The following is a 24,180-nucleotide window of genomic DNA, read 5'->3' as shown; positions in this document are numbered from 1 at the left end:
AAAAACCTTTTAGCCTATAACTTATTATTATTATTATTATTATTATTATTATTATTAGGTTAAATTACACAGTTGATCCCTACACTTTTAGTGAAATTATAAATTGGTCCCTACACTTTAAAAATTTGTAGTTGAGTCCCTAAAAAGAATTAAAATTTATAATTTAGTCCCTGCCTGTCAAAAAGTGTTGATTTAACAGAATATTCTTAAAATATGCTAAGAACATTCTGTTAAGATAGAAAATATGTTAAGAATATTCTGTTAAATCAAATACTTTTTGAACAACGGAGACTAAATTGCAAATTTTAATTATCTTTAAGAATTACAAACTTTTAAAGTGTAGGGACTAATTTACAATTTTATTATTGAAAGTGTAGGACCAACTGTGTAATTTAACCTTTATTATTATTGTGATACATTTATATTATTACTTGCAACAGCTATCATGATATACAAATCTGCACCTGGAAAACAAAGATCATTGAAGGTGGTTCACTTATTATTGCATCTGGTAGCTCTAGCAACTGGAATTTTAGGAATTGTCACAGTTTTCAAATTCAAGAAAGAGGAGGGCCTTCCTAACATGTATACATTACACTCATGGCTAGGCATCTCAGCTATCTGCTCTTTCGGTTTGCAGGTAATAATAATAAATATATAAATTTATTTATGGTAAATTTTATTTTTCACCAAAGATATTTAACAATTTTAATTATCAGATTAATTTTTAACTTTTTACTCAGTTAGGCTTCATTTAAACTTATAAAATCTGCCAATGATCTAGTAATCCAATAATATTAGATCGAATAAACTTCGATATTATATGTGAATTGAGATTGAATAGATGTAACTAAAAAAAAATTAACTTAAGAGGTGAGAGTTGTTTTATATTTATAAATTATTTAGAGATTATATCTTTAAAAGATGTAAACTTTGTAATATAATTTGTCTATAAAAATCTGACTAATTTGATAATTAAATTTTGTTAAAGGATTTAGCTAAAAAGTGTAACAATGGAAAGCTTTTAAGTTTTTAATATATCAAGTGCATTGGAAATGTAGAAAAACTTCATTTTCAATAATTGTTGATTAACTGGTAGCCAAAACATTTTTTTTATAATACTTTTAAAGTGTGCTCTTAGAATATAGGTTAGCGAAATTGTTTGTTAAAAAACTAAAAGTATGTTTGATTTGTATTTGTATTTTTTTTTATTTTCATTATTTTCTGTTCAAAGTTTTGTAAAAAAAAAAAAATAAAGTAAAAGAGCCTATTATTTTCAATGGTTTTTCTCTTTCATAAATTTTTAAAAATAAAAAAGTTCAACTAAAAAATATTCAAAAATTGATTTCGAATACAACTATTTATTAGTGAACTAATTAATTATAAACACTTTTAAGATAGCGTTTCGAAGAGAGATAGAAATTAAAAGACTGACACTGAAAAACAAAAGAGACAGAGACTGAGTATTTTGTTTGGTGTAAAGTGGGAGAGAGAAATTGAAACAAGAATGAAATTCTAATTTAATTTGTACAATGGATAAAGTTGGAATTAATTAATTGAAATGAGAGTATTTTAGGTATAAAATATTATTAAAGTTTCAACCTCTGTCTCTAAAAATTTCAGTCTCCTATATTTTTATATTTTGAAAGTACTAAAATATTGAAATTTTAAAAATATAAACAAAAATTTTAGTACCAATATATGATATAGACAAAAATTTTAGAGATATAGACAGAAATTTTAATACTATAACCAACAAATATGATACTGAGTTTCACTCTTTCAATCTCTATTTCAATACCTCAAAATAAACATAAATTCTTTTTTATTTCAGTATATTTTGGGATTCTTTGCCTACTTCTTCCCTGGAGCAGAAATGTACACAAGAGCATCACTATTACCATGGCACAGGTTTATTGGAATGGTCATCTTCTTGCTTTCAGTTGGCACAGCTCTATTGGGTTTGACTCAATATTTTCAGTTTCTGGGACTTTTTCGCAGCCAAGAAGCATTAATAGTCAACTTCACTGGCCTACTACTCTTCCTATTTTCTGTCTTTGTTGCCCTTTCTAGAATTCTTCCTAGATATTCATAAATAGGTTACAATAATTACTTTTTGTCAATTTAATTTGAAATTCTATTGCCCTAATATCAATAAGTTCATTTTGATTGCTCATGTTCCTTCCACCAAAAAATCTCAAGTACATTATTCTTTTTTTTTTTTACCATCCATAATTCAAATATATGGAATTTTATTGGAGTTATAAGCTGAAAAAAGAAAAAATTGAGATGGACAACGGATATTAACATGGGAGAAAAAGAAAATGCTCAGAATTTTTGGACAGACAATTAATTTAATTTTTTACTTAAAAAAATACTTAATCTGAATTGTTAGATGTGAGTTAATCCGGGCTGTTCACATTCATAGATAAATTAATTAAAAATTAAAATTATGTAAATGTCATAAATTAAATTTGATTACATGCATTTTTGTTTGACTCATTATTTATTTTTAATTTTTTTTAATGTAAATCAAATTAATTAGATTTGTTTTAGTATGTATATATTGTATTTAGGATTGGAAGTGAGTCGAGCTGATTCCAGCTAGACAAAGCTCAAGCTTGGTTCACGAAAATTAAGTTTGGCTCACGATTTGACTCATTAACAATCGAGTCTATTTCGTAAGCTCAAACTCGACTCAACAAAAGTTCACGAGTTGGCTCGAGCTCACGAGTTAGCTCAAATAATAGGAACATAATCTATAATTTTATATCAATAAATTATAAGTTATATATATTAAAAAATATTAAAACAAAATAATATATTGTCTATCTATCAATTATAAATTTTTTACTTGTGCTACATCAAAATTATATATAAAAAATGACTATAAAATTTTAAACAATTAAGAACATTAATATATATGTAAAATTATATATTACTATTTTATATGTATACATATATATTAAATTATTAATATACGTATCCTATATGCATTTAATCTATACTTTTAATATTATATATATAATTGAGCCAGCTCACGAGTTAATGAGCTGAATTTATCCAAACTCAAACTCGTCTCATTTAATTTATGAGCTCAAATTCAAGTTCAAGCTCAGCTCACTAGCTCATGAATTCAGCTTATCAAACTATTAATAAATTGAGCTCGAGCTGGCTCATGAGCGGGTTTAATTCATTTCCAGCCCTAATTATACCAGTAATTACATTGAAAAATTGATTCAATTTACAAAAAAGGTCAAACAAGACATTTATGTATTAAATTTAATTTAAGATATTTACATAATTTTAATTTTCAATTAATTTATCTATATAATTTATTCATATTTTAATGATCAAAATATAATTACTATTTTATAAATTAATGTAAGTATGTTTGTGAATTTTAGAGACTAAATTAAACTAATTGAAATTTCAATAAATAAATTGCGAGATGAGTAAAAGTTTAGTGATTAAATTGAGCGAATTTGCAAAATGATATATAAACATTAACAGAGTATTTATTTGAGCATCATTAAGTCAATAAAAAAAATTTAATAAATTTTTTCATTTTTTATTTTTAATACATTTAACAAATTTTTAATAATAAAAATAAAAATATTAAAAAAACAAAAAAAATCTTTTTTAAAAAATTATAATCTACATCTTTTTAAAAAAAATATATTTTTTACATAATTAATAAATAAAAAATATTTTTATATTATATTTAAATATAAAATTATTTTTATTTTTTTTTTAAAATATTTTTTAAAACAAAATAACTCAAAAAAAGATATTCAAACAAGCCCTGAATACTTTGAGAGCGGGGCTTATCTAAATGAGTATTACCAGTTTACCACTGCACACTGACCATGGCGCTCATTCCCTCTTCTTCCTGCGCTTTTCCCAAGATCCACACTGCTTTCTGCTTTAACAACCTTCCCAGTTATCAAGGCAGAGTCCGCATCTTCTGTAGCAAGAGAACCGGCAAACAGCGGTACCCTTCCGAGAAGAAGCAGCTCAGAACCAAGCACAAACACCTCCTTTCCGGTTCCAAGGTCACTAACAAGTTCGAGGGCACATGGAGGCTATTCAAGCTCCTCGTTCCACTCGATCAAGACCCTGGCAAGGACTTTTTAGACATTTCCGATGCCCTTCTCCAACAAATTGCTAAGGTTCTCAAGTTCCCGGTAATTAACTAACTACTCTTTTTACTTCTCTTTCAATTCCGCAACATTTTTTTTAATTTTTCTGTGGAGTGTTTATTTTTTTTTCGAATGGTGTGTCAGGTTGCTTCGTTGTTGCCACGAGAAGCTTTCTCGGTTGTTAGGAAGTCCTTTGATGCTCGCAAGGTATGTAACGGTAACATTCATCTGCCTCATCACAGTTATGATTTGTGGTGTACACTTTGCATGATTGATTTTAAAATTAGGAGGAATATTTTTCTTTTTACCTGAAGTTTGCATAGCTTTTTGTTCATTTTTTTTTTAAATTTATTTGTCTTGTGCTAATTTAGAACTTTTGGTTATGGAGGCTTTGGTGCATGATATGAAACCACTCTTAGACTTATTTAGGGTGCGCTTGATTCTGATTATTCGGAAAGCAATTTTACATTAAACTCGTGTCCTTAGAAATGCTTAGATTTCTCAGAATTAAGATTTTGATTATTGGTTGTAGTCCAGTTTCGTTGTTTCTGCTACCGCTGGCTCAAGTTGCCTTGCTTCATATAAAATTTACACAAAAATGTGAGAAGTGAGAACTGATTTTTTTTTGTCAGTTAAAAGAAAAAAGAAAAGCTGAGTTTTTGTGAAAAGAAGCAAACCAAAGGCCCCTTTAATCTATGTCTGGTGTGACTGAGTACAATCTTGAATTACATTAAAAAATTAGATAGGTAAATTCGTTGGTTTAAGTTTCAATTATTTGGTTTTGACATGTAATTATATGTATGCTGGATAGTGTGTACGTGGAATTCATCCGTGCATATGTGATGTTCATAACTTTTGAAGTAGTTCATTGCTCATACTTTTGCATGTTACAAGTAAAACAAGGTTTTTAAAATTGCTTTAGAAGCTATCACTTCATCATCTTATTTGTTTTGTTGATGCTCTTTCAGAGAGTCAAGGAGCCCAAATTTGTGCATACTGTTGATGTGGATGTTGAAAGACTCATCAGCCTGCAACCTCGAACTCGCGACTTCATCTCTCGGTTGGAGCCCAAGGTCGGCCTTGTGGAACACATGCAAGACCGAAAAGATTGTGGTGATTTGATAAGTATCGTACGTGACTATAAAGAGACTGCAGTGAAAGGGGAAAATGGACATAGCATTTTATCAGGGGAGTTGCACCAGATCAAAGTTTCTAGAAAGCCTAAAATTGCGGTAGTGGGTGGTGGGCCTTCTGGCCTATTTGCTACTCTTGTTCTTGCAGAGCTCGGTGCAGATGTTACTCTAATAGAAAGAGGGCAACCAGTAGAAAAAAGAGGGCGTGATATTGGTGCTCTTGTAGTTCGTCGAATTCTAGAGTTGGAAAGTAACTTCTGCTTCGGAGAGGTTGTTCTATGCATTTTTATTTATTTCTTTAAATGATGGTTTATTATCTCAGTAAATAGATATTTCATTCATGATTGCTCCATTGATCACATTTTACTTGGTTATATTCTTGCACAGTCTTGTTGCTACAATTTGATTGTTTTTCATGACAGCCAATAGGCAGGAATTTTATCCTGACATGTTACTAGTGTTTTTGGAAATTATGTGCACCCTTGTAATGCTCATGTTGGTCGCAACTTGTAAGAGATTAAACAATACATCTGAAAATCATAAGTGGGATATAACTACTGGTATTTGGTTATCTCTGTTAATTTTCCGTGATTCTTGCATTTTTTTCATTATTCAACTAGTCTTTCTACTATGTGATTTATTGTGTGTTTTACCTTTTCATTTATTAAGCACTTATGTTTGGCAGGGTGGTGCAGGTACTTGGAGTGATGGAAAATTGGTAACTAGAATAGGACGTAACACTGGCAGTGTTCTTGCGGTTAGTTCCCATGCTGTGCACTTGTAAACTCGTTATGCACGCTCTCTTAATTTGGGATAAATCTTTGAATTCTTTCTGTCTCATTATTTTAATTTTTTTATTTTTCCAACTTCTATGCCATTAGTTACTCAATAGTTGAAAGGTTTTTTCCATTTTAGATTATGAGAACTCTAGTGCATTTTGGAGCTCCAGAACAGATATTGATCGATGGAAAGCCTCATTTGGGAACAGATAGGCTGGTTCCATTACTTCGCAACTTTAGGAGACATCTGCAAGATTTGGGTGTGAGTTCCAACCACTTCTTTCGATTGAGAATAAACTCTTATGTAAATTATGTAGATGTACTTTCCCAGGTTCCCTTTCTGAAGTTGTCTTCATTTTGGTCAACTGCTGCCTTTTTGTTTCAGGTCACCATCAAGTTTGGGACAAGGGTAGATGATATAGTTATAAAAGACGGACATGCTCAGGGGGTTACAGTGTCAGAATCAGCTGATAAATTACGGTTAAGAAGCCAGAAGATGGAATATGATGCAGTTGTTCTGGCTGTTGGTCATTCTGCTCGTGATATATATCAAATGCTTCTTTCCCATAACGTGGAATTGATACCAAAAGATTTTGCTGTGAGTTTCTGTAGACATCTTCTTATAAGTATATATTTCAATTTATTAAAATTTTGATACGACTTTGTTATATTCCCGATGCTTCTCTGTTTTCTTATCCATCTGTAACATTATATGCCCTTCTGGCAAATTTGAGGCGTCTTTCTAGAAGAATAAAATCATCTTATATTTTGGTGTTTGCTTTTACGATTGTTATCGTCATGATTCCTTACAGGTTGGGCTACGGATTGAGCATCCTCAAGAACTAATAAATAGCATTCAGGTTTGAATCTAGTCAAAATTGTTTTGGCGCCCTTGTGTTTTTTTAAATTTATTTATATTTTAAATTTTTTTGGTTGAATTCCTTTGCAATGGCATGTCAGATGAATTTGCAAGATAATTTACATTAATTTGGTCTAGTGAAATAGGTTTAACAAGTTTGCCAAACTATGACATCTCAATTGATGGTATGATTCACCAGATTCTCCCTAAAAAGCCATTTTCTCTTCCCCCAAAAAAATTATGGGTGGAAATCAGCGGAACTGAATTCTACTTTTTTTAAAAAAGTAAAAATAACCAGTTTACATGTTTATAAATATTCCATATTACATGCAACTCTCTATGTCTTCCTTGATTCTGTCTAGAGTTTGACAGATCATCCATCGAAGCATTCTCTTCTTTGCCACATCAAACTTATGCTAAACTCGTCTATGTTAAATTTATTGCAAAGTGTTACATAGTCGGTCTCAATTCCCAAATCCGAATGAAATAGAACGGTTGTTTTAGGTTGTCAACAACCAATGTAAAAACTTGGCCAAATCTCTATGACAAGGAACTCTTATTAGTTATTACTAAATGATTGGTAATTAATTAATTATTGCATTTTTTTTTATTTTATACCCATACTTAGCTACAAGTACTGATAAGATATATGTCCTTTTGGATCCTAATGAATAAAATTAAACAAAAAATCCATACAAAGTAATATATAGTACTTTAGAACTATTAATTGGTGGAAAAATGAGATGGTAAATATTTATTTTATTTGTTTACATTTGAAACTGTTTATTACAACTAATTTATTTATTTATCAAGATTATGATCCATGCAAATTTATCCATTTAAATTTGTAGTATTCTGAATTGGCATCTGAGGTTGCTCGTGGACGTGGTAAAGTTCCTGTGGCTGATTACAAAGTTGCCAACTATATTGAGAAAGAGGATTTACGTGAATCATATGATCCAATGGTAGCAAATCGTAGTTGCTACTCTTTCTGCATGTGTCCCGGTGGGCAGGTATGCATTCTCCTTTACTTCTATCATATTACTTGGAGTATGATTTCTTTTCTGCATTGATTCCATGCAAATAAAGGTGCATGGCATGTCATGTTTGTTCCTATCTAGTGATGGCATGACAAAAATTAGTTAATTATTTTCAAACAATAGGGGATAGCATATTTGGTTGTAATGGATGCATTAGTTGTTTGGAGCACTTAACAATAGGGTATAATGTATGTAGCAGACTTAGTAAACTGTGAAATGTTGGAACTTATAGGTTGTTCTCACCAGCACAGATCCATCAGAAATGTGCATCAATGGCATGTCATTCTCTCGGCGGGCATCTAGGTGGGCAAATGCTGCACTTGTGGTGACAGTCACAATGAAGGATTTTGAAGCTTTGAATTACTATGGTCCTCTTGCAGGGGTAGAATTTCAGGTAGTTATATCTATTTATGTAATCTGAGTTTTTTCTTCTTATTCTTTTAAATACTTAAACAAAAAGTTTGTTTCATTATAATTTTTCAGGTATTTTTAATTATCAAAAACAACTTTCTTGCCTATTGTTTATAATAAATATAATCCCTAGTGCAAAGTTTTAACTATTTAATCAGTTAAGTACAGAATATCTATAGTCTGCATATCTAGAAATTTGGCGGCATCTATTTTTATCTAATATTTCTATTATTTAGAGAGAGTTTGAACGCAAAGCTGCTATGATGGGCGGAGGAAATTTTATAGTGCCCGTGCAGACAGCTACAGACTTTCTCAACAAGTTGTCAGGTAAAAATGATCGATTATATTTACTACCTTTTTTTTAACTCTTACTCTCTCAGGTTTTCAGCTATTAAATTAGCTTAGCTTAGAATTACTTTTGTGCCAGGATCTTCTCTACCCCCATCAAGTTATCGTTTGGGTGTGAAGGCAGCAAATCTTCATCAGCTATTTCCGGATCATATAACTGAAGCTTTGCAAAATTCACTAGCGAAATTTGACAATGAGGTTTGTGACTTTCATGCTCTTACTAATCTAGTATCCACTGGATTTAATAAAATTATCTAACAGCATTACTTATTCCATGATATTCATTTAGTTAATTTAATTTTTCAAATTTCCAAACCTTTCAGTTACCAGGATTTATCTGCAAGGAGGCTCTACTTCATGGTGTAGAGGTAATAAAATTCTTATGATATTCCCTAACTCCTACTTCATTCTGCAACCATTAATTAAACCTTCTGTATGAAGCCCATTACTGTTGTGATTTTATATAATTGTTGCTGATTTGCGCTGAACAATGTTTCATTCCAGACTAGGACCAGTTCTCCGATTCAGATTCCTCGTGATATTCTCTCTTATGAAAGCACTTCAGTAAAAGGACTGTATCCGGTCGGTGAAGGAGCAGGTTATGCCGGTGGAATTGTTAGTGCAGCAGTTGATGGAATGCATGCTGGTTTCGCTGTAGCAAAACAATTAAGCTTATTTCACGGTGATCTCGAGTCTGTTCTCGGAAAGACTCAGAGTTTTGGGTTTGTCAAGTACTAGAATAGATCCAACTTTTTGAGGATTTAACTATTCTTCATGGCAGCGACACTGTCTCGAAATGCGTATTCTGTTTCTTGTTGGTTGTGCTTGCTTGCTGTGGATGGTGGAAGTAGAAGAGGTATGCGGTGCTTTAACAGTTTAACTCTCCCTTTTGTTTTCATCTCCTTTCAGTGTTTTTAGTTTGCCATGGAAGATGCATGAGATTACTTGCACATTTCATTAAAATTTCTCATCTACCAGGGATGGTAACTTTCAGTGTTCATTGCAAATTTGCACTTGCAGTTTTCTCCACAGTGATCATGAGTTGGGCACCATACATGTTCAAATGGTGCTTTGAGGTTGGAGCTTTTAACAAGGAACTGCATTTTGGTGATCACAAGCTTCACAAAACATTTATGTAGCTAGAAACATAGAATGTGTAAATGATATTCAGAGACGGTGCTGACTCTACTTGTCTGCCGCCACGGCCATTGGAAGTTGCAGAGCTTTCACTGCTTACCTTCGCCATAGAATGAGGAAGAAAAGGATACAGTGATGGTAGTAAAAGTGATTGAAAGTTGTATTTTGGTTTTTTATCTTTTATGTCCTTACGGAACCAAAAGAAAGCAGTGAGTTGATGGAGCTTTTAAAATAAGAACATTGAATGTCCTGTGATGTCTTAACTCTTAACCGTTGAAGATGATAACTTATGGTTCGGTCAAAACCTCTTTTTAAATAAAAAATAAACGATGAAAGATTGGCTACATTTTTGTTACAAAATCTCATGGGGTTATCCAAAAAGTTCCCAAAACTAGTCTACAACTCATAATTTTGAGAGTTGACTTTTCCGTATATATAAAACAATAAACAAGCAACGCTACTACGCCAGGGGAAGGATAAAAAAAGTAAAAAGCGCCGTTGCCGGGGATCGAACCCGGGTCACCCGCGTGACAGGCGGGAATACTCACCACTATACTACAACGACTTTATTGAGATAGTGTTCTTATTTGTGATATATGAATGCTATTTCTGTTTCCATCCCCATTTCAATTTCAGACTCCTCCTTTCCACTCACACACTACACTTGCGAGTTGCGACTGTAAGGAAGCCTTCAAAGGACGCTAAGAAGAACAAGGACAAGTAGTATGCCTGTGCTGAGGTGAGCTCATTCATGCTCTCAAATGTTTCATTCTAATTTCTGTTTGAAGATTTTCAATCATGCAATTGCGGCAATGCCATGGCGGTAATGGCAGGTTTAGGTTGCATTTTTTTGTTTTTTAAAATTTGAGGGTTATTTTGGTAATTTGGAAAACCCAGAACAGATATCACCTTTTCACAGAATCCCCTGTGGCGCTGCTGGAAGAACCACCGGCGGCGCGCCACCATCCGGCTCCAACTCTCCCGTTCTCTCTGCTGCTGGAGGCGCAGTTCGAAGCTATCGCCGAGACGGACGCGCCATCTCCTACGCGGCTCCAGTCTGTTCCCTTTTTTCTGGTTCGTTCCTTTCTTTCTTCTTTTTTGTCTCTCAGTTTGTTAGTTTCTTCCTTTCTCTGAAATTATGAACCTCTCTTCTTCCATCCCTTATTTCAATTTACATAGGTTCATTATGACTTGATGTTATGTTTATTTGTTGAATTTGCTGAATTAACTGCAGGCCTTATGAGTTATGAGTAGAAAATTGCTTATATTGATTAGATTTTATAATTCATTTCAAGGAGCTATTTTATTGCGTTGCACGGTGTCTTGCAGTATATGATTCTCACCCAAATAAACATGACACAAACTCTATAATTAAGCATGCACATAGGTCATTTCGGCTATTTTGTAAAGTGGAGAAGAATCAAGAATAGGACACTTTTCAATTTTTTTAAATAATTGATTGATGTGCTTAACTTTAGTTATATATATGGTGCAGTAACTCAATGTGTTGCTACTTGCCCAAGTCATGTTAAACAATGCAGCAAAACTAATGAAGGGAATATGTATTTCCCTTCTCAAATGCTGTAAAAGTATGTCCCAGCTCAAGCAAATACAGACCCCGATATGTACTGTGGGTTTACAGCAAGACAGGCACACCCTGAACAAGCTCATGGCCTTTTGCGTCCACTCATCTGTTGGAGACTTTCACTATGCACACAGAATCTTCAACCATATCCACGAGCCTAGTTTGTTTGTATACAATATCATGATCAAAGCACTTGTGAAAAGGGGTAGTTTTAGAGAGGCCGTATCTCTCTTTGGGCGAATGAGGTATGATGCCATGTCACCGGATAATTATACGTATCCTTATGTTTTGAAGGCTATTGGTTGCATTGGAGAGGTTCATGAAGGGGAGAAGGTTCATGCCTTTGTGGTCAAGACTGAACTGGAGTCTGATCCATATGTTTGTAACTCACTGATGGATATGTATGCTGAATTGGGTAAAGTTGGTTGTTTCAAACAGCTATTTGATGAAATGCTTGAGAGAGACACAGTTTCTTGGAACATCATGATTGCAGGATATGCAAGGTGTGGGAAATTCCAAGATGCTATTGATGTTTTTCAGCAAATGCAAAAAGAAAGCAATGAGAAGCCTAATGAAGCCACAGTTGTAGGTACTCTGGCAGCTTGTTCAGCATTGAAAAATATCAAAGTTGGCATGGAAACTCATAATTATATTAAAAAAGAACTAGATTTAACGGCCAAAATAGGGAATGCATTGTTAGATATGTATTGTAAGTGTGGGTGTTTGAGTGAAGCACAGAAAATTTTTTATGAGATGCCAGGAAAAAATGTGAATTGCTGGACTACTATGGTAGCTGGGTATGTAAATTGCGGTCAGCTGGATGAAGCTCGAGCTTTGTTTGAGAGAAGCCCCTCTCGGGATATTGTTCTTTGGACTGCTATGATTAATGGGTATGTGCAATTTAATCGTTTTGACGAGGCAATTGCATTATTTCAGGAGATGCAAAACATAGGAATCAACCCAGACAAGTTCATTTTGGTCAGTCTCCTTACTGGTTGTGCTCAATTGGGGGCTCTAGAGCAAGGCAAGTGGATTCATAATTACATAGATGAGAGCAGAATCAAAGTCGATGCCGTGGTTGGTACTGCACTGATTGAAATGTATGCTAAATGTGGTTATATAGAGAAATCTTTGGAGGTTTTTTACGGATTGAGGCAAAAGGATACTGCGACATGGACTTCAATTATTTATGGGCTTGCCATGAATGGTAGGGCAAGCAAAGCTCTTGAGCTATTTGAAGCAATGGTAACATTTGGGGCAAGACCGGATGGGATTACCTTTATTGCTGTGTTGAGTGCATGTTGTCATGGAGGATTGGTAGAAGAAGGCCGTAAATATTTTCATTCCATGAAAAGAATATATCTTGTTGAGCCAAAATTAGTACACTACGGGTGTTTCGTTGACCTTCTTGGTAGAGCTGGACTATTAGATGAAGCGGAGGAGTTGATAAAGAAGTTTCCAGATCAAAACAGTGAGATGATAGCTCCACTTTATGGTGCTTTGCTAAGTGCCTGCAGACTTCATGGCAATATCGATATGGGTGAAAGGCTTGCTATGGCACTAGCAAAAGTTAAATCTAGTGATTCGAGTCTTCATACACTTCTTGCTAACATTTATGCTTATGCTGACAAATGGGAAGATGTGAGCAAGGTGAGAAGTAAGATGAAAGACATGGGAATAAAGAAGGTTCCAGGATGTAGTGCTATTGAGGTCAATGGGAACAAGGGTACAGCGTGGTCGCTTTCCCATTTTACAGCCAATAGTGGTCTTCCTACATGAGATAGCTAATCAGCAATTCGTCTGATAACCTATAAACGTGTGGGTAATTTTGCTCAAATGATCTTCATGTGTAAAATTGTTAAATTTTTTGCTCTTAAATCCCACAAGTGAGTTGCACATTGAATATTGAATTCATATAATGCTACAAAAATATGCAATTATGTAAGCTCTTGTCTGCATTCTGTGTATGGAGTGCTAAAACAATGCTTAAAGTCATAGGAAAATCTGATCATGTCGGAAAAGTGCCAGGTTTTAATGTTGGCTTTTTCTATATATCACTCTTCTTTCATGGATCACCCCATTTCCAAATATAAGGTCATAGAATCAGCTAAATTCATCCCCAGTTCCTCTTTGGCTTTATCAGACAGATATCCAAGAGTCCTCTCTTTAATCAGACTATATCGATTGATTGTCAGGCATATTTTCATCATCTTCTCTGTTCTGTAATGAATGTGCTCATGTCAGAGTAGTTAGTTGATCTAAGTAAACTAGATATTCAAATGATCTTTCAGAATCTCATAATTTTCTTAAATCTGCATTTGAATCTGAAAGATGCTATTCTTTTTTGGTGTTGAAGTATATTATGCATAAGAGTGCTGTGTATGCATGCCTTGAGGGTAGTTGATGCTTTTTCTAAGGTTTTTCAAATCTCTTATTTATTTTATTTTCTAAGCTGGCCTTCATACCAGATGGAGTCAATTATATATAGACAGGAAGATCCACAGGTGTAATAAAATATAATCAAAATTAGAAGGATTGCATGAACTCTTATTTGCTTCTGTGAATTTTATTGTGAAGATGCACACAACTACCAATGATGTCATTTACTCATTATTGAGTTAACATTGATAAAGTATGCTTGCTTTATATGTATAGAAGTTAGGGATATTATTCTTGTTGTTGTCACAAATAGAAACTTTAATGTGAATGAATGCTTCTGCAGAATTTGTTTTGAATTAGGAACTTGTTTGATGCAGAGATCTGTCTACGAATCTAAAGTTGCTTTTAGTACATAGAGAATTGGATTACTAAAACAAAAAATATCATAACAAGGACAAAAAACAAAGTTTTACTGGATTCTATCGAATTGAATGGTAAGAAAAAGATTGAATATGACCCTGAAAAGACATCCATAGACATAATGGAATGTTTTAAAATGTGTTCCTCTTTTCTGTTTGTCTTCTAACAAATATATTTAATTAAAATTCTTAAAATAAAAAAATACAGCCATATTTTAACACGTGTAATAATTCATCGTGTATAATTTTCACACATGATCAATTTAACATTGTACATTACTTTTAGAGTATTAAAAAAAATTAGTGCCTAAGAAATAAATAGATAAATTATAACAATATTACGTGTATATTAAAAATTATTTATCTATATAAAATATAAATTAAAATGAGTTAAATAATATATGTATTTAGATATAGATATACAATATTTAAATCGACTAATTTTGAGTATACAAATAGTATTTTTAGATGAATTATTTTTTATTTTTTTGAAAAGATTAAAGATAAATTTTTATTTTTTAAAATGCTAGCAACTAATTTATTTTAGGTGAAAACTCAGGTGAAGTCGACTTCACGTGAAGTTGATGTCTGAGAGCCGTTAGATGAAAATTTAGTCAAATCAGTCAAATCATCTAACGGCTCTTAAATATCAACTTCATATAAAGTCGACTGCACCTGAGTTTGCACCTTTATTTTATTATGAAACGAATTTTTTATTATAAAAATAAATAATTAATTAATTTTAAAATTAATGTGTATCTGACTGCAATTTGCAAAAAATTGTTACATACAAATTGAATTTGAGTTCTATTTAAGGGTCTGTCGCTAATGAATTGCTGGCTTGCTGCATACACAAGATGAGATTTGAACCCCGATACTTGCTTAAATTGACAAGTGAGCTGACCACTCGACCAACCAAGTTGGTTATCATACTCTTTATTTAAGGGGAGTAGAAATGGCTCCATCAAAACGCAGGTTGAAGGTGCGTTTCGTTTGCAAGAGCTTAACCCCTGAATTAAACCCCAGTTGATACAACACAAGACGCAGCCAAATACAGAGTCAGTTCCCTCCAATCTCCATTCACCAAAAACAATGAAAGCCTTCACTTCAACACTCAGATCCATGAGAAGAACCCTACAGTCACCACAACCGCCATCAATAACCGTCTTCCATCGCTTCTTCTCCGCGCAACCGCACGCCGAAACCGAAACTGAAACCGATTCCAACTCGGTCTTCGACAGTTCCCACTTCGACCTCCCACAGGAGAAGACAGAGCGTGAGAGTGGGCCCACGTGGGACCACAAGTACAGGACACGTGCGGACCAGTTGGTGTTCGGCGGAGAAGGCCCCAAGGGCAAGCTTAAGCTCAAGGAAGAGGAGGACGAGAGGCGGCGCAGGGTTCTCGCGAAGGTTCTGCTCGAGGCGGCTGTCGATGGAAGAAGAGACGATGAGGAAGAAGATTCCAAGGGTTTGGGAGTGGTGAAGGAAGAGGACCAGAAATCGTTATCGGTTGGAATCATTGGTGCCCCCAATGCCGGCAAGTCTGCACTCACTAATTATATGGTTCGTTTTCTAATTTTCTTTTAATCTTTTTCGTAATTCTTTGTATTTGTTGAATTCAAATTAGTTGGAAATTAGGGTGAAGAAAAAGAGTATAGGTCATCTATGGATTTATGTGGCTGGTTACTGGAGACTAATTTTAAGAGATATATGTAGATTTTACGGGTCATGTTTAGGGATTTCATTTCTCATGACTAGGGAGTAATATGCTCTAATAAGTTGTATTCTTACCAAAGAAGTTTGAGAGTTTTCTCAGAAAATCATTATGATGTGAAGGAGTTGGTTAGTTTTATCAGTCAAGGAGTTGGTTAGTTAATTGAAGTCCAGTTCATTTTTTGGCACATATAGTGTGATACTGTGATATATCGATATATATTGATAGTATTGTATACAGCCAGTATTTGTTTTGGTAACGGGGATGTTGTTGGCTGAAATAAAATGCATAGCACGTGGACTTGAGCTGTTTGGAGGTGCATAAAGGGACAAGCATGCCTGTTTATGATTATTGAGATGTCTTTTCAAACTTACAATCTTTCTTTTATTTGAAGATGTGCTTATCAATTTCTGCGATTCTATGCTATGACTGAATTACTCTAGCAAAGGAGAGAGTCGTCGGTAATTTTGTTAATTACCCTAGTCTGGTTTGATTACACTATTCAAATTTCAATTTACGTCGCTAAAGCAATGTTGCAAACCATTGGTTATCATTTGCCTTTAGTTAAGCTTATGTTGCCATATTAGTATAGTAAGTAGCCCATTTACTGGGTTTGAACTGCTAGTCTAGTTTTTTCAAAAAGTAGTTGTTGATACATATTGGATTGTTTTAGAATTGCTTCTAGCATCTTCCATGTCAGCAATCTCAGCAAAAGATTTCTGAATGTGTTGTATTGTTTTGCTCATTTATTGTAGGTTGGGACAAAGGTTGCAGCTGTGTCACGGAAGACAAACACAACAACTCATGAAGTTGTCGGAGTGTTGACAAAAGGGGATACCCAAATTGTGAGTAGCTTACCTGATTAGTTTCTGCTTGGATGTTGTGAAAGGGATAAGTGAGGTTACTATCCAGCATGTTGCATGAAGGGATGGGTTATTATACTCTAGAACATATATATATTTTGATGAGTTTCATTTCTTAATGCATTTTTTCTTTTTATCGGGTACTCATAGTCATATCATATTTTATTTGCAGTGCTTTTTTGATACACCAGGGCTTATGTTAAATTGCAGTGGATATCCTTATAGGGATGTCAAGGTTCGGGTGGAAAGTGCATGGAGTTCAGTCAATCTCTATGAAGTTCTCATAGTTATTTTTGATGTTCACAGACATATTACCAGGTAATAACTCTTACCATTTTATTGATGTTGGAGGATGTCAGGCTGTGTGCCCTAATTAATACACAATTAGAGATAAGATATAGCCTTGAATCTCAGAAAGTTATGATATTAATAGTATCTTGTCTTGTTATTATATTAATATATCCTGTAGTTAGTCTTAGCCATAGATTCACTATATATATTTTTATCTTCATATAAATGAACCAGGAAGTCTATCATCAGTTTCTATTATGAACCAAGCAAACCCACAAAATACTCTATATATAGTTCCACATGGGATATACGGCTCTTCCAATCTCAACCCTGGAAGTCTTCTATACATTGTTGCTTTATTGAACTAACAATACAAATGCAATCTGCTTTCATATTTATGCCTCTTCACATTTTTCTCATTAGGTTCATGTTCTAAAGTGCATATTTTGTTTTGTTACTTTTGTTGTCGAAGACTTCATCCCTTTCCTTTTGATATTCTATCAATGCAGGCCTGATACAAGAGTAGTAAAATTAATTAAGCGTATGGGAGCTCGAATGGTTCCAAATCAAAGGCGTGTTTTGTGTATGAACAAGATTGATTTAGTAGAGAAAAAGAAAGACTTGTTGAAGGTTGTGGAAGAATTTAAAGATCTTCCTGGATATGAGAGGTACAGATTTTTGTATAAAGACTAGAGGAGATGTTGGGTTTTAGTATCATAGTAGCGTTTCTACATTTTATGCAAATTGACTTTCGTCCTCAAGCTAGCGTCTAATTTCACTTCTCTATTATTTAGGCATTTTATGATATCCGGACTGAAGGGGGCTGGAGTAAAAGATTTAACTCAATACCTGATGGAGCAGGCATGTATTTTTCTCTACATCTGCTATATATTAAGTTGTTAACCATATCAAATGATTTCCTTCGTTCCATTTTTGGAAATTAATTTTGGAGTATGAAAGGCAAGATTGCTGCACTTGGATAAAATTTTGTTAATTTTATTGTATATGCATTCTTGTTTCTTCTGAAAACACTTTTAGAATTTCTAGTGATCTCTCTTTGATATGACGCTTCAAAACCTTACTGAGTTTTTAATTGTTTCCTTTGCTTAGGCAGTTGAACGACCCTGGGATGAAGATCCTTTCACCATGAGTGAGGAAGTTATGAAGATGATAGCTTTAGAAGTTGTGCGTGAAAGATTATTGGACCATGTACATCAGGTAATTATTGGATTCCTATATATGTGTTTTGCTGCCTCTGGAGTCTGGAGCAAAACAACCTTTTTTTCTTTGTGGGTGGGTTCAGAACATTTAAAATTTGTAGCTGGCCTCTTTCCTCACAAAAGTTTGGTGAGGCCGGAGTAAAAAAAGATGACCCATTCGGACCATGATATTTAACGCATAGAAGTTTTCCTAGGTCCATCTGCTGGCTGGTCTGTAGCTCCATTCCTTTATGCTTATTAAACATTAGTGCCATAACATGGACCCAACACATAAAATAACAGTTAAAAAAAAACCCTCAAACTAATCTCATATTCTAAAGACTAAAGTAGTAAAGTACCATATAGAGTCAGGTAGTGTTGTTAGAATCTTAGATATTGATTAAAACCTTCTCTCAATGATAGGAAATTCCGTACGATATTGAACATCATTTGATTGACTGGAAAGAGTTACGAGATGGTTCTCTCAGGATCGAGCAACACTTCATTACTAACAAACTAAGCCAACGCAAGATTCTCGTGGGGAAGAATGGCTCAAAGATTGGGTAAATTCTTTTGTCACCCTTTCTTTCATGTAACTTTACAAATTTCAATATTATCAATTTACAAGTTTCTTATTGTAGAACCACTAAATGTAGTGATTCTAGTTCAATCAAAGCATATGGGCATATGGCAAAAACTGGTTCCCAATTTAATCTCTGCTTTCAGGCACCTATTCTCCTTGTGCAAATGCATGCTCGAAATTTGTTTCTCCTCCCTGCTTCTTCCTTGTTGAATTTCCATTAAAAATTTGAGCATCATTAAAAGCTGCAAACTTCTTTTTAGATGCTTATTCATGTTTCTTTGATACAGGAGAATAGGAATTGAGGCCAATGAAGAGCTAAGGTCCATTTTCAAAAAGCAGGTGCATCTAATTCTCCAGGTTAAGCTTAAATAATGAACCAGACATAAATAGATTTGATGTTGAAACTCTGCCTTAACTGCCACATCATTCTATGCCGCTTGTAAAATGCGGAAGGAGTTGCCTTACCCTGACTTTCGAAGTACAGAGCTTACAAAACCATTGCCATGGAGAAACAGGATGAGAAATTGAGAAGCAAAATGGTGATCATGCACAAACTGTGTATGACATTATATACGGCTGCCAATTCATTATTATGTTTGTAGTGCTCATGAGTCAGGAATTTAAAAAGAAATGTCCATCTTTCATCGTTTATTGTATACATGTTTCATCTCAAAAATACAACTAGGGTATTTGGTCTAGTTGTACTGTGGCCTTTGGGTACCCTCCAATGCCCCTTTTATTTACCCTATCCACTTTGTGAGACAGCACTGTTTTATTGTATAATAATGATTTGTACAGAAATTTTGATGATAATTTTTTGGTTGTCCATGTCATATTTCCCTCTGTAGTTCTTGATAAGGGAAATCGCAGTTTGTTTATATGAGAAAATCCAATCTAACCAAATTATAAATTTAATTTTGGTTTTCGATTTGAAATTTACAAATATAAAATATACTACGTTATAATAATGTAGAAAATGAACCCAAATTCTAATGCACTCTTAGTTTTGTAACAATTATATTCTCATTCAGTCATTCACCTCTTTACATTAAACCCCACCTTAAAAAATAGTTCAGTGATAACAAGTTAAGAACTATGCTGCGGTGCGTCATTCTGCTTGATTCTCCTTGCATGCCGAAGACGGGCCGGGCCCGGGCCCGGGTCCAGGCAAAACGTTGTAGCAGTTACGAGCAAGGTTGATACAGTCGAGCCAGTGGAGTATCTCAGCATTGGGATCCCTCTCAACCACAACATCGGAAACCGTGAGCTGCACCTTCCCGTTGTAGCACCCGATCCTGCCCCTCACCCTCGCCACCACCCCAACCCTAACCTCAGCGGCAAACCTGGCGGACGAATCTGCGATGAGGCGGAGGTCGTCGGGGCGGCGGCGGCGAGCAAGGTAGGGTGAAGTCATGTGGTTGAGCCAGAGGATGCAGGGGACGGAGGCGGTGCCGTCGTCGATGAGAAAGCGGAGGAACTTATGTGGCTTGTGGTCACGGAATGTAACAGTCCCAAGTGTCTCTGCACGAGAGAGAGGGATGCCTCTGCGGGAGAACGTAGGTTCTGAAACCGACGAAGAAGAAGAAGGGGTTTGGGTGAGAGAGAGAAGATCGAATGCGAGCAGCTTCACGTAGCTGTTGTACACTTGGTTTTGCATTTTCTGATTTTTTTTTTCTCTCGTTTTTTTGGGAGGGTGGCTTGTTGACTACGCTTGAAATTTTAATACTTTTGCAACCTATCCAATTTGTTGTTTCTATTGCCATTTTTAACCTTGGGTATTACACTGTTTTACTACGCAATGATTTGTTAGAAAGACAATAAAAATTAATTAATAAAAAAATTGTACATCCAAAGTTTTAAAAAAGTGTATATATATTCACAATCTATCTTGTTTTTCATAACTATTATTAAATGAATATACTTTAAAATTATAACGTTTTTCTCATGTTTATTAATCTTAACATATTGCATGAGAATTTGAAATAATCTTAGTATCATCCTTGTTATGACGAGGGTGTCTATTTACTAATTGAGCTATTTGATTACCAATTGAAGTCATCACCACCAAAATCACCACCATCGTTGCAACCTTAATAGCTGTTCCCTTTCTTATCTTCACTCCCCAAATTGAATTCTTATTTTTATTACCTGTTTGTTTTTCCAGTGATTCAAGCTTTTTAGGCAGTACTATTGAAAGAACGTCACCAGAAAAATTTGCGCGAATTTCAGTCACATCACAATCTTTAGAAAGCTTGAATTCCTTCCTAAAACATTTTAATTTATAGTTTGATGCACTCAATGGTCTTTCTCCAAATATTGTTAGGATCCCTCTCTTTGTTTTGACCTTAAGCTGCTCCCTTTTAAAACCTGTAAAGTTGAGAAACAACAATGCTTATTATAATATCTAGTATAGATTTTTTAAAATCTTCAAGGTCATATACTCAATTCTATTTCTAAGAGGTCATTAATTTCTTGCTAATCATCACCTTTGCGCAAAAACTAACCAAATAAATAAAATGTACAAGCAAGAAATAATATAATATACTACCGTTGAGATCAATCTGAAGAATCTGATCAAAATCTTCATCTAACTGCATGCCATTAGCTCTTGCCTCTTTGGCTTCCATGTTTTGGTTAGTAGTAGCTTCTCCTTATGGTAATGGATTGAATGAATGAAATTAAAGGACAAGTATTTAAATCACTTTCTTCAAAGGAATCCTTTTGCTTCACTTTGCTAACCATCTTGATTCCTTTATTGTTATTAGTTATTACTTCTTCAAATCATTTCCTTGATTCCTTTTCATTTCTTTGATTTTATTTTCGGACGAAAAAAAAAATAAAAAAATAAAAAATTCGGCTAATTTTTTTATAGAAAAAAATATTAGTGTTTTTGTTGAAAATATGATTATTTAGTATAATTATATTTAGGTGAATTTATACGTGTTGGACACTTTTTTTTGCACTTTATAATACTGTAATATATTTTAAATATAAATTTTCAACAAAAATACTATTTTCATTTTCATATTAAAAATAATTTCTAGAAAAACTCTTGGTATTTCTTAATGATGAAAAATCTATTCTTCCTGCACGCCACGTGTTCCTGATCATAGCACCCCTGAGCTCCTTTCTCTAATCTCAGCCGTCCGATTTTAGACAAAACAAAATTCCTTTGCCCAGAAACCGTTTATTTCCTCTCTCTCTCTCTCTCTCCATGTGCTGTTCGTTGCTGTGTGAGTAGCAGTACTGAGTAGTGCGTTTCTGTTTTGAAAGTTTTACCACTCACTCATTCACTCATAAAACGCTCTCTCTTCTTTTCACCATTCTTTCCATTTTTGTTTCATGACGGTTCGAATTCTCTCTCACTCCTCATAGCAATCGTAATGCAGGTCACTATCTTTTTTATTAACGCTTTTCATTTTCTTCATCCTTTCTTCTTCTTCTTTAAATTTCTGTTTTTAGTTAAAACAGCTTCAACTTCCAAGGTTCAGCTCAAATTTATGCAGAATGAACTTTTCTTTTTTTTAATCTTCCGTTGTTCACAGTTCAATACCTTTTCGGTTTTTCCCCTTTGTTTTTGTTGATACTTTGATCCAAGAGAGCTGTTTCTGTACACTGTTCTATTTGTTGCACATGATGGATTAGAAATCCCTAACATTCTGATCTTGTTCTTAAGCAACGTGATTGATTTCTGTGTATTTTCGTTTTTTCAGAAAATGAAGAAGTTGAAGAGTTCTCTGAATGGTGACATCATGTTTGACATTCTGTCCAGGCTTCCAGTGAAGCCATTGCTGGGAATGAAGCGCGTTTCACGAGGTTGGCGCGCCATGATTTCCAGCTTCCCGTTCATCAAATCGCAAATGGAAAAGACAGGATTGTCCCTAACAGGTTTCATTTTCCAAGAGAAGTTCCAATGGTGCAGTGATGACATCAAGACAGTTAGTCACATCGCTCTTGATTCACAATCTTCCAAGAAAGTTCTTCACAACGTCTTCGATTTCCTTCCAGAATACGTTGTAATCTTGGCCTCCTGCGACGGACTCGTGTGCTGCCGAAGCTGTTTCCCCTGCTCAGATCCCTCTGTTTATCTCTGCAACCCTTCCAATAAGGAATGGATTAGAATCCAGTGGCCGTGGCATAAGCTAAAGCCTAGCAGGAATGAAAGCATAGGAATAGCATTCGATTTCGACAGCGATTCGAGGAAAGAATGCAATGAAATCTTTGTGAAATTCAAGCTTGTGAAGCTTCAGTTCTGCTTAGATGAGTATGAGGATGAGGATGAGGATGATGACGAGGAATGGTACATTGAATTTCATGTGTACTCATCAGAAACAAAAGAATGGAAGGTATCCTCTGAAGTTTGCCATTGTGATCACAATTTGATCAAGAACAAAGGTGTGCATATAGGTGGTGTTCTGCACTGGCTTACAGATGGTGATCAAGTGCTGAGTTTTGATGTTGAGAAGGAGCTAGCATTGTTGATTTCTGTTCCGGTGCCGGCTTTCGAGTTCAGCACTGTGCCTGAAGCTTGCATTGGAGATCACAATGGAAAGCTTCACTATGTTCTGGTTTCTGAAATAGGCCTTCATGTTTGGTACCTTGAAGATTACTATGAGTTTAAGTGGACACTCAAGCATTTTAAGGATTTGGATGAGATTGAAAGGGAATACCCTCAATTCTTCTTAAATTTGAAGAATCATGTTTCGCAGAGAGTGAGCATGGAGAGTAGCCCATGGATGAACCCTCTTGGATTTAAGGATGGGGTGTTGTTGCTGAAGGTGTGTGCAACTCTATACCTATATGACATTGACAATAATAAGATCTCTCATGCTTGCTATGTTCAGGATCTTAGCCCAAAATCAATGCATGATCCTACAGTGTTTCCTCATTGCTTGAGCTTGTTCCCACTAAAACTTGCATAGAAGGTGTCTTTTTTTCTCTCTCTAGGGATGAAATTGGTACATGGTTACTTCATTATGTACTTTTTTTTTTTGCTTCAGGTTTATCATATGACTAGTTGACTGAGTTGAAAGTGAGAAAGTTTTGTCTAAACAGAACATACTACTGTTTTGGGTTATACAAATCAATTTGTGTTTAGTTTTATTTTGTTTATGTACAGTCTTTATAACATCTTTGTCTTTGTGAATTGTGATGTGTGTTTTCTGCGTTTTAACATTGTTTTAATTGATCACGGTTAGTAGCAAAACTAAAGATACATGACAGGAATATAGGAAATTTGGTATCGTTAACATCATTTATTCAAGCATGATCTTTTTTAGCATAATGCAAAATCAGATT

The 24,180-nt window shown here is 34.4% G+C and overlaps 5 protein-coding genes and 1 non-coding gene across 8 annotated transcripts; 4 read left to right on the top strand and 2 right to left on the bottom strand.

Moving 5' to 3' along the window:
* The first annotated feature begins 3,818 nt into the window (after window positions 1-3,818).
* LOC112717041 (uncharacterized) lies at window positions 3,819-10,193 on the top strand. Its single transcript, XM_025769135.3, has 14 exons — window positions 3,819-4,187; window positions 4,287-4,349; window positions 5,111-5,545; window positions 5,961-6,032; window positions 6,191-6,316; window positions 6,440-6,652; window positions 6,867-6,914; window positions 7,765-7,926; window positions 8,186-8,347; window positions 8,601-8,691; window positions 8,792-8,910; window positions 9,036-9,080; window positions 9,217-9,568; window positions 9,733-10,193. The coding sequence occupies exons 1-13, from the start codon at window positions 3,870-3,872 to the stop codon at window positions 9,448-9,450; spliced, it is 2,088 nt and encodes a 695-aa protein (XP_025624920.1). The 5' UTR covers window positions 3,819-3,869; the 3' UTR covers window positions 9,451-9,568; window positions 9,733-10,193.
* Window positions 10,194-10,342: 149 nt separating this feature from the next.
* Window positions 10,343-10,414, bottom strand: TRNAD-GUC (transfer RNA aspartic acid (anticodon GUC)). Its single transcript has one exon. It is a non-coding gene; the product is annotated as a tRNA-Asp (tRNA).
* A 46-nt stretch (window positions 10,415-10,460) lies between these two features.
* Window positions 10,461-13,546, top strand: LOC112717039 (pentatricopeptide repeat-containing protein At1g31430). 3 transcript variants are annotated; one of them, XM_025769133.3, is made up of 3 exons: window positions 10,461-10,588; window positions 10,747-10,923; window positions 11,345-13,546. In XM_025769133.3, the coding sequence occupies exon 3, from the start codon at window positions 11,375-11,377 to the stop codon at window positions 13,211-13,213; it is 1,839 nt and encodes a 612-aa protein (XP_025624918.1). In that variant the 5' UTR covers window positions 10,461-10,588; window positions 10,747-10,923; window positions 11,345-11,374; the 3' UTR covers window positions 13,214-13,546. The 3 variants fall into 3 exon arrangements, with proteins under 3 accessions (XP_025624918.1, XP_025624919.1, XP_025624917.1); XM_025769134.3 differs by having other exon boundaries at window positions 10,507-10,588; window positions 10,752-10,923; XM_025769132.3 differs by lacking the exon at window positions 10,461-10,588 and having other exon boundaries at window positions 10,652-10,923.
* A 1,524-nt stretch (window positions 13,547-15,070) lies between these two features.
* LOC112717036 (GTP-binding protein ERG) lies at window positions 15,071-19,695 on the top strand. The gene is made up of 8 exons (XM_072205749.1): window positions 15,071-15,795; window positions 16,702-16,791; window positions 16,982-17,127; window positions 17,610-17,768; window positions 17,895-17,965; window positions 18,215-18,318; window positions 18,723-18,862; window positions 19,170-19,695. The coding sequence occupies exons 1-8, from the start codon at window positions 15,325-15,327 to the stop codon at window positions 19,252-19,254; spliced, it is 1,266 nt and encodes a 421-aa protein (XP_072061850.1). The 5' UTR covers window positions 15,071-15,324; the 3' UTR covers window positions 19,255-19,695.
* Window positions 19,696-19,886: 191 nt separating this feature from the next.
* LOC112717038 (CST complex subunit STN1-like) lies at window positions 19,887-21,548 on the bottom strand. The gene is made up of 2 exons (XM_025769131.3): window positions 21,431-21,548; window positions 19,887-21,249 (listed from the first exon to the last, which is right to left on the bottom strand). The coding sequence occupies exon 2, from the start codon at window positions 20,537-20,539 to the stop codon at window positions 19,991-19,993; it is 549 nt and encodes a 182-aa protein (XP_025624916.2). The 5' UTR covers window positions 20,540-21,249; window positions 21,431-21,548; the 3' UTR covers window positions 19,887-19,990.
* Window positions 21,549-22,119: 571 nt separating this feature from the next.
* Window positions 22,120-23,904, top strand: LOC112717035 (F-box protein At5g49610). Its single transcript, XM_025769128.3, has 2 exons — window positions 22,120-22,271; window positions 22,596-23,904. Exons 1-2 carry the CDS (start codon window positions 22,266-22,268, stop codon window positions 23,802-23,804), a joined length of 1,215 nt encoding a protein of 404 aa, XP_025624913.1. The 5' UTR covers window positions 22,120-22,265; the 3' UTR covers window positions 23,805-23,904.
* Window positions 23,905-24,180: the final 276 nt, after the last annotated feature.

The sequence above is a fragment of the Arachis hypogaea genome, chromosome 10 (assembly GCF_003086295.3).
Source record: "Arachis hypogaea cultivar Tifrunner chromosome 10, arahy.Tifrunner.gnm2.J5K5, whole genome shotgun sequence".
Taxonomy (NCBI): domain Eukaryota; kingdom Viridiplantae; phylum Streptophyta; class Magnoliopsida; order Fabales; family Fabaceae; genus Arachis; species Arachis hypogaea.
This window is presented reverse-complemented; position numbering and strand designations above follow the sequence as displayed.